The following is a 9,820-nucleotide window of genomic DNA, read 5'->3' as shown; positions in this document are numbered from 1 at the left end:
TGAAAATGCATCATCTTTTCGCCTTGCCAAACTGGAAATATAAACTATTTTAATGCACATACTGTAAAAGATTTTAAAAAAAAAACAACAGGCAAAACAGCTTAAACAGGATTTTATTTTTTTAAAAATGTATGTACAAAACAATACCATGTGGTCACTTTTCTCTCATTTTGTGGGTTAACCATAACAAACATGCAACATTTTTATCAAATAAAATGGCAACCCGTTTATCTATTAACATGGCAACCATCTGATGCCAACCATGGAGTGGGAGTCAGGGGTTTACAGAAACAATTTAGTACATTTTAAGTGTACTAAATTAGCTTAGTCTCTAGTACTTTTAAGTAGGTGTTACAGAAAACTTTGAAGTATATTCTACGTGTACTAAATTTGCCCAGAGTATCCTGTAAATACTACCAACCACATCTACACAGGTAATAGATATTTCTAGGCAAAACTACATGTGTTGTAAGTTTATCAGGAGAAATGAACAATATATAAAAGATAAAATGTCAATCTTTAGATTCATGTACATTAAGACAATAATTAAAAAAATGCTAAATAATTAAACTCATATGAAATCGTTCAAAACAATTCTCATTTAAAAAAGTCACTAGCTAGCATTTGTCCACTCTTTAGCGGTGAGCTAAGTGATGACTCAAGTGCTTTAAAAACAGATACCTCCCCATGACTTGAAAGTTGACTGAAATCTTTTTATTATTATCAGTGCACCCAACAGAAACCTAAAGATTAAATCACCAACATAGCTTACAATGACCGTTTCACTTATTCAATGGCTTAATATTGCACCTGTGGATTTAAAAAATAAACATTATTAAAAAAATAATTTTTAAACTTTTAAATTTATCAAGTATTCAAAATAACCATTGCTTAATTCTAAACAAAAAAATTCAGAAATAATGTACATGATTATACCTATAAACATCATTTTTACAAAAACAAAATAAAATGAAGTTGAAAACTACAATCATTACTTTTCTCAATTATCCAAATTGGCCTCAACCTTCCTTACTAATAAAACTGCTTCCTAGTATACTCTGAACCAAAAATATTAAAACATCTAACTTACCCTAACAATCCAGGACCACTCCATGTTGATGGTGTGATATTTACATTAAAAACACGACCATTCCGCTGTAAAACAACTCTCAGTGGTTTCTAAAAAAAAAAGTTATATGTGATATACAAAAAAATCATGTAAGAGGCCTATATGTGTGTGATAGGTTTTTAATAAGTACAGAAAAAGACATTTACTAGTGAATAATGAAGGGGTGAAAAACAGGGATGTGACCAGACCAGGAAAAAAAATTAGGAAATTTACTTCGGATAATAACTCAGTATGTTTTATCTACTTTTTATCGCGGTTAAGCAGCTTGATACCGTTACTGTACTAATTAATTGTTTAATGAAGTTAATATTTTTAATACAAGAAGTTTATGTTACTCTAAAATAACATTGAAAGTCTTGTCTAATTGCAATTTAATGTTTACCTTATAAACAACTTTTTAAAAATTACAATGTAACAAAAGTAGCAATTAAGTTTTATTTTACCATTAAGTTAATTTAAACTGTACTAATCTAGTGTACATTCTAGATGTACTCCTGTTTTCAATTTTTAAATAGGGGGCCTAATGCCTAATATATATTCTTTTAAAGATTGGATTGGTAAAAATATTTGTCTTCAACTGTAATAAGAGCCTAGATTAAAATTAGTTATAATTTGAAAGTTTTAGGTTCATGTGATGGAAAAATGAAATGGACCAGGTTAGCTAAAATTAGAAAGGGTCTGACGTGTGAAACTAAGTTAATCATTTTGATAGCCAAGCCACATCCATTATTCCATATTTATGTTTTTTTTTTGAATAAATGTAAATTGTTAGGGGTCTTCCACGTTTTTTTGGGACGATATTTACCTCCCCTCTCTCATACAAAAGCCAGACTCCCCCCCCCCCCATAATGACGTCACACCTCAGCCAACAAATCCCCCCCCCCCCCTTCCTCGAAATTAATTTGATTATTTTTTTTAAACATCGATTTTTTTTTCTAAAATATTGACTGAGGTCGACCAACAAATGGTATTTTATTCAATTTCTATTACAATGTTTTACAACAGTTTTCTAATAGCGGCTAAAATGCAGTTGTTTCTAACATTACGTTTTTTAAAGTACAAAAATATGACGTTACACTATATTTATTACTAATGTGACGTAATTTATGGAAGACCCCTTATTAAAAATTTAAAAACAGTCTGAACGTATTTTTTCTTCCACAAACAAGACACGGTCGTAGTCACGTTGAGTTTTTTTTTTTTATCTGTAGGCCTACGAAGCATATTGCAGGAACAGCTATTTGAAATTGACTGTGACGTCATTTTTTTTCCACAAGCAGTACCGAACACGTACTTGGGGTCAAGGTGAGGTCACAAGAGCCACCGTTGCTACGAGGGTGGGCGGGTTAGTCTAGCTCTCATAGTCACCTTTTGCGAGGATTTCAATATTAACTTGAGATTGCGAAATAAAATAGAATCAGAGAGAAACTCTAGATTTAGGCGGGTTAAAATACCGATAGGTAAATTAGGCTATATCGATAGCTAGATTACCAGGCTTAAGAGATGTATATTATACATTGTATAAGTTTCATTTGAATAACTGCATTATTTTAGATTACCTTTTCCCGTGTTTTTGATAAATAGTTAACTGAAAAGATCAGCGGAAAATTTGGACTAAAAAAAGTGTGCTTTGAAAAATTCGAAAATCCGCCGAAATTCCGAATCTTAATCTACATTTAATCTTGATCTAGCACCGTCAGACCTAGCGCAATCGACCAATCGAAAAGAAATGCGCATATTCGAGTGTCCGTTTGACCTAAGTACAGTAGTTTTCGATTTGAATTTAAATACGAATAAGTGGAATGAGCATGTCGGCCATTTCCGTAGAAGACATTTCCATTTTTTTTCCTAATTTTTAAAACTTCGTAAAATATCGACAAAAACTGAAAGTCGGCGGAAAAATTCGGCGAAAATTAAATCAGCGGAGGAAAATCGCAACTGAAACGGAAAAATCGGATTTCCGCTAAAATTCGGAAAAGTCACATCCCTGGAAAAAGATGACTTGCCAATTTATGACACTTAAATATGTACCTAGCTTTATGAAAGAAATGTTATTTAAATAAATTTCTAGCTATAACCAGTCATGCAGTAGACTGCTACCAATTTTCAATGGCAGAAAAATGTTATAATATTGTGTTTTAAATATATATGATTGAGCTTAAATAGAACTATATTGTAACCAACCGCAGGTGACAAATGCTGAACATGTAAATATTGTGTTTAAATATGGTATTGTACTGAAAAAGGGCAGCAGAGTCCTGGATGGCAAATAAAAACCTGTTCCGTACACAGTGAATTACTCACATCTTTGGAATGCTGTACACCTGTAGCAACTGACTGCCCTAGGCAAATAAAAACCTGTTCTGTACACACTGAATTACTCACATCTTTGGAATGCTGTACACCTGTAGCAACTGACTGCCCTAGGCAAATAAAAACCTGTTCTGTACACACTGAATCACTTACATCTTTGGAATGCTGTACAACTGTAGCCACTGACTGCCTTAGGTAAATAAAAACCTGTTCCGTACACACTGAATCACTTACATCTTTGGAATGCTGTACAACTGTAGCCACTGACTGCCCTAGGCAAATAAAAACCTGTTCCGTACACACTGAATTACTTACATGCTGTACATCTGTAGCAACTGACTGCCTTAGGTAAATAAAAACCTGTTCCGTACAAACTGAATTACTTACATCTTTGGAATGCTGTACAACTGTAGCCACTGACTGCATATTGGTAAAGTTCTCAGACATGACTGATCCGAATTCTATCAACTGATCCCCCACTTCTAGTCCCTAATAAAGATTTTAAACAGTGTAAAAACAAAAGTATTATATTCATCCGTTTGTAAAAACGATGCACACAACACACCCTACAATAACAGCAGTATTTCGCATTACACCCTATGTCCAACCCTTTGATCAAAGGGGGTACAGCTTTAAAAAATTATTTATTAAAATTTATAGATTAAAATTAATCTTCCACAAAGTTATATAATCCAACAGATTTAGAAAATCCTAGTCAGTATAAAAGACAGCATTTATAAAGACTTGGATGGCACAATTACATTACAGGACAGCACCTATTTTAACAATAACTCATACCCCATGAGCAGCTGGTGAGCCCTGGTCCACCCTGTCAATCAAAGCAAATGGAATACGTTCTGTTTCCATGATTTCATCTCCTGATGTGATTGTGCATGTGTTGAGAGACTCGCCCGCTTTATTGGCACGAGCTGTTTGGTGGATATTTATTAATTCTTCCTCAATTTCTTTCATGATTGAAATATGATCGTTTTGAAGGCCTGAAAATATATAATCGCTAACATTATAATTATTATACAAATATCACTATCATTGTAGAATTTAACTATTTGGTAAAAATAAATGTCTATAAAATTAAACATTTTTTCTTCAAGCTGATTGGTTAATGCATCAGTGAAGCTTAAAAAGTGCCAATCTTGTTATTAGGCGGAATAACTAATACAGTTTATGAGGGTGACCATACAACATATTACTCACAGGAAATCTGGTGTCTGGCATGGCGACATGAGTACACATCAATGTCTGACCTTGGAAAACCTTCTGCGTCCACCAATGGTTCATTCAGGCCAACACTTTTTTGCTAAATAATGATAATTAGTGTTAAAAAAATTGTGTGTAGTATTTTAAAATAGATGTGGTTATAAAATCTTGATTTTGTGGTTTTTGCCCACCTTCACTAAAGACTGGACACATTTGATGGTTTTAGTAGTTTCTGAAGCTAAACAAGCTTTTTTAAAAAGCCAAAAATAATTTGTTTTTTTTTTCCATTGAAAGTGTAAATAAACATGCCATAACTATATCATGTGGTTTTAAAAACAATAGCCTGATTTTATTTAAAATATTTACTGGCAAAGTTTTGTCTTCAAATTAATACAAAGTGGGGTTTTCAGAAATATGATCACTGTATCAATCAAAGTTTGTCTTATTAAAGTGAAACTTCAGGTTAAAATTTTGGCTTGATGAAGGCTAAATAAATAGGAATGTAGCTTTACATCTTTGCCTTAACTGCAAAGAAAGATTTCCACATTCTCTGCATTTGCAACTTTTATAATATCTAGATTGAAAATATTAAATTTCAGAATTTTTTTCTTGTTTACAGTTTTTTTAAACATTCTTTTACAGCCGCTGTGAAGGCTAAATTAACAAAAAAATGATCAGAGGTATCTCACCAACTTTTCCAAGTTGTGACACTTATTAAGTGACTAATCAATAAGAAAACTGATGACAACTGCAAGTCTTGTAGTACAAGAATTAGTGGTGCATGGGTCTCGCACACTCACACTAATATAGTATTGCTAACAATATGAATATGGCGTCCACACCGGACGCATTACTTCCAATGATTTTTCATCATAGTTCCAGCGACCTTCTTAGAACTACTTTTAAAAATGTTTACCACGAGCTAAATGGAGAGTTTTTGCATTATAAAAACAAGCTATGTGTGGAATGAGCTATATCTGCCAGAAAAGCATTTTAAAATTTGGTTTGGAGAATAAAGGCTAAATTTAAAAGTTGGTTTAATTAAAATCAATAGAACTTTTAAACTATCTATCAACTGAGTAGGTACAAAAACAAGCAAAAAGGTGAAGCATTATTAGGTTTATCGGTCTAAGAAAAAAGAAATCAAATATTGTGAGCCATTTTTTTATAAGACCTGCGCTCAAATCACAACAAAAAAAAAAAAAAAAACCATGTGTCTCCTATTTGGTTGATCACTAGTTAGCAACTCATAACCGGTTAAAAATGTCAAACCGATTCATGGCTAGCCATGACTTTAACATAAGAGTGATATAATATGGTTGTAAATAATGTAGGCCTAATGGAAAAGTTTGCTGTGCCGTGGCCCCTAATTTAGTTTAGGCCGATTTTAGCCGGAATAAGATACGCATGCGATACGCATGCACAATGGAGAGAAACTACGACTTGCCTTAGCTGCGATGTTTTCGATGGTACTGCGCATGCATGTGTTTACAACCGCAGAACCCTAACACCAACCCTAATCCTATCCTTAACCCTATCCCTAACCCTAATCCTACCCCTAACCCTCATTCTAGCCCTAACCCTAGCCATAGGTCACTGCGCATGCGCAGAGCTATCTTTTGCCGACTAAGTGGAGACGTTGGGGAGAAAAATCTTCTTCCGAGTAGACACTTCGTTTAATTTAAAACAAGGGGAATAAAATACACTAAAATGGAGTTTTACCGTAGATCTAATTGTAGTTTTAGGGGTCATCCATAAATGACGTCATGCTTTTTTGGACGATTTTTACCTCCCTTCCATCCGTCACTGACGTCATTTATGGACGACCCGTTAGTGAAAAGTCGGTAAAATCACGATATAGCGTCGGAAATTATTGGGTAATGTTCGTTGAGTTTCGGTAACATTCGTTACTGTAAACCATACTTTATTTGACCGGTGAAAGAAAAATAAAGTCAATTTAATGTTTAACTGACAAAAAATTAGCAACAATTAGTAAATCTAAATATTAATAATAAAGTCGAGTGTAGTAATTAATGTTTTTTTAAAGAAAAACCTGCAGAAGATTTGCGACAACCAGCTATAGTTCTGTTAGTAAATAAGACGATTAGGCTAGATTAACTAAAGTTAAAAGTAGTAAGAATAACTAGAATAATGTTTAGTAGCAGCAATAATTAGCACATACACTTAAAATAATTAGAAATACAAAATAATTAGCAAAACAGTATTTAAAATGCAACTAAAATCAATCCTTGCACATTTTTAAACATTAGGGTAAAGGAGGGCGTTAAGAGCCACACTTTTTAGCACCTGTACATTTTTAAAGATTTCTACTAATCTAAGAATTTTTTAGTATTGAAAATATGGCAAAATTATTCTAACATATCTTACAGAATATAAAAATAATAACAAAGTGTATTAAATATACTTTAAATGGGTTTAATTGAACATTTATTGTCATACCCCCAAAATCAGCATTTGGGGTGAAAGGAGCCGGGCAATGGGGCAATAAGTATTATCTCCCAGTTTAGACTAACTCTGCAATAAAAATAATTAATTTCTAACCACAAAATAGTTAATGCTGTGTACACACACTTTAACTGATACTAGCCATCACTAGGGCCCCAATGGGCCCAGTCTACAATTGATACAATTGCAGGTGTACATAGGGCCTAAGCCCTAAAGTCTAGTAGTTTACAGTAGGCACATTAGTATGCCTAGTGTGTAGCTAGTATACTAGTGTGTAGCTGTCCAGAGTTGACATTCTTGTATGTAAAAAGGGGTGGTACTAACTAATCTGCCTTAATGCTTTCCCCTGATAAGCCATGTGGGCTATACATTACATAACATGACATGGAGGTGAGAAATGTTGAGGGGAGAGCAGTTGTACTGGTTTCCCCTTTGTTCTCCTTGCTGGACCCTGAGGGCCATAAATTACATAAGGAGATGCTATCTCTGGTTGGCTGAGATCTAAGAACTAAGTCCATGCTACCTACAAAGAGATAAGTTTTATGGTGGGTTAGATACAGGTGGGGGCTGGGTATCATGGGGGTGAGAAATTGTGAGGGGAGAGCAGTGGTACTGGTTTCCCCTTTGTTCTCCTTGCTGGACCCTGAGGGCCATACATTACATAAGGAGATGCTATCTCTGGTTGGCTGAGATCTAAGAACTTAGTCCATGTTACCTACAAAGAGATGAAGTTTTATGGTGGATTAGATACAGGTGGGGGTCTGGCTATCATGGAGGTGAGAAAATGTGAGGGGAGAGCAGTGGTACTGATTCCTCTTTGGTCTCCACCCTGCTAGACCATGAAGGTCATATATTACATAACATGCCACCCCAGATTGTCTGAGATCTGTAATTGTAATCCAGTTTTCCTACAAAGAGATGAAGTTTTATAGTGGGCCAGAAACTGGTGGGGGCTGGGTATCATGGGGGTAAGAAATTGTAAGGGGGGGGGGAGCAGTGGTATTAATGTGTCTGTTTACTTCCCTGCTGGACCATGAGGGTCATAAATTATATAACATACCACCCCAGATTGGCTGAGACCTAAGAGCATTTATTCCTGTTACCTACAAAGAGATTAGAAGTTTTATGGTTGGTTAGAAACAGGTGGGGGCTGGGTCGGCTGTATTGCCCCTTAGGGGTAATAAGTACATGTACCATTTTAAAAATTACCTTGCTAACATCAGATGGCTGAATTTTTACTTTTTAGCAGGTTAGAATTGTATTTCTATCATTTAGACACAAGTCTGTTAACAATTAATACATTTTGTGTTAACTATTCCTATACCAGTGTCATATTCAGTGGTCTAATAAATGAGAAACTTGCACTTAGGGTTTCAAGAGCCACATAACAGTATCTGTTATAACTTTTCTAAACAGGCAAGCTAGTGGACAAAATTAATGTATTCATGTAGATTTAGTTATTATCTAACAAATAAAACCATTATGGTTATGATCAGTCAAGTTTTACTCTGATAATGATAAAAACTTTATAGCATGGTAAAATGGGACAAATGTCGGCCATTTTGTTTTGGCACCAATAATCACTGTGCAAAAAAAATTCACCAAAATAAAACTATTCTAGCCATAGCTATAAAAATAGTGTTAAAATGTACAACAACCAATGCTCTAATACAGGAACAAAGAATGGGCTTGAAAAACTCATTTGGTTTATTACAAAGTAAAGTTTCCCAAGTTATGTCTATTTGGAAAAAAAGTTCACAAAATGGTTTTATGGAGATGAGAAATTTTAGGGAAAGAGCAGTGGGATTAAATCCTGTCTCATCCTCTCCCTATTGGACCAAGTGGGTCATAAATTACATAAAATGAATCCTCTGCTTCTCTGTTATCAAAGAACAGCAGTGGTTGTTACCTCAGAAGTAGATTAGCAGTGTTATTGGGGGTTTTATGGGGGTGGGGTGTTGATTGGGGCTTAATACCACACGGCTCTTAACGCCCTCCTTTACCCTATGTACTAAAAATAATATGGCGGCAAATAAATGATGGTTTACAGTATTTCCGGTGGTTTTCGGACCGGCTCGACAGACTACGCCATGGTTTTACTGTTTTTTACTGCTGTATAGTTCCGGAATAATAACCGACGCTATATCGTGATTTTACCGAAAAGTCTATGTCACTATTGTTCGTCACTGTGTTGTATATTCAATATTGTAACTCAACTAGATCTACTCAGACTTTGTGTCAACTGCTGAGTGCTGGTGGGTGTCAGAATACTGAGTGAACTGAATTAAAAGTTTAAAAAGTTGCTGTGTCACATAGTACAGACAGTGCCGACAGTGTGAGTGTGTCAGAAAGAAACAGCAACTTTAAAAAAAAGGTCTAGAAATCTACGATATATCATAATTTAAATATATTTTAGTATTTTTATCAAATGCTTTAATTATTCTATTTCTAAAAATTGTCATACTGATTCTAGGAGGTCCATAAACTGTTTTATGTTACTTTCGATTTCATGTTTTCTTTTGCTTAGCTCTTGGAAGCGCTTGGTGGCCGCCATTTTAGTTTACACCGGAAATAAATAAAAAACATAATCATAAACAAACAGGTAAGTTTATCGGAACAAACCTTATAATTTATAATCATTATTTGTTTTAAAATTCTCAAACATAGATACATCAGAGTTTCTTCTAGTCATCT

The 9,820-nt window shown here is 34.4% G+C and overlaps 1 protein-coding gene across 1 annotated transcript; it reads right to left on the bottom strand.

Annotated features, from left to right (window-relative positions):
- Nucleotides 1-97: 97 nt before the first annotated feature.
- On the bottom strand, nt 98-9,693 carry LOC131953674 (26S proteasome non-ATPase regulatory subunit 9-like). The gene is made up of 6 exons (XM_059316983.1): nt 9,591-9,693; nt 4,658-4,760; nt 4,241-4,440; nt 3,830-3,931; nt 1,091-1,179; nt 98-810 (listed from the first exon to the last, which is right to left on the bottom strand). Exons 1-6 carry the CDS (start codon nt 9,678-9,680, stop codon nt 783-785), a joined length of 612 nt encoding a protein of 203 aa, XP_059172966.1. The 5' UTR covers nt 9,681-9,693; the 3' UTR covers nt 98-782.
- Nucleotides 9,694-9,820: the final 127 nt, after the last annotated feature.

The sequence above is a fragment of the Physella acuta genome, unplaced genomic scaffold (assembly GCF_028476545.2).
Source record: "Physella acuta isolate Inbredline_101_S28 unplaced genomic scaffold, ASM2847654v3 ptg000937l, whole genome shotgun sequence".
NCBI lineage: Eukaryota > Metazoa > Mollusca > Gastropoda > Physidae > Physella > Physella acuta.
The sequence above is the reverse complement of the archived record's forward strand: the minus strand, read 5'-3'. Positions and strand labels throughout refer to the sequence as shown.

Excerpts from the sequence above, each read along its gene's own strand:
- LOC131953674 (XM_059316983.1), bottom strand. The coding sequence starts at position 9,680 with ATGGCGGCCACCAAGCGCTTCCAAGAGCTAAGCAAAAGAAAACATGAA. Across the intron at positions 4,761-9,590 it reads TTATGGACCTCCTAGAATCA|CAAAAAAGTGTTGGCCTGAA; the intron begins GTATGACAATTT and ends ATCATTATTTAG. Across the intron at positions 4,441-4,657 it reads TGCCAGACACCAGATTTCCT|GCCTTCAAAACGATCATATT; the intron begins GTGAGTAATATG and ends ATATATTTTCAG.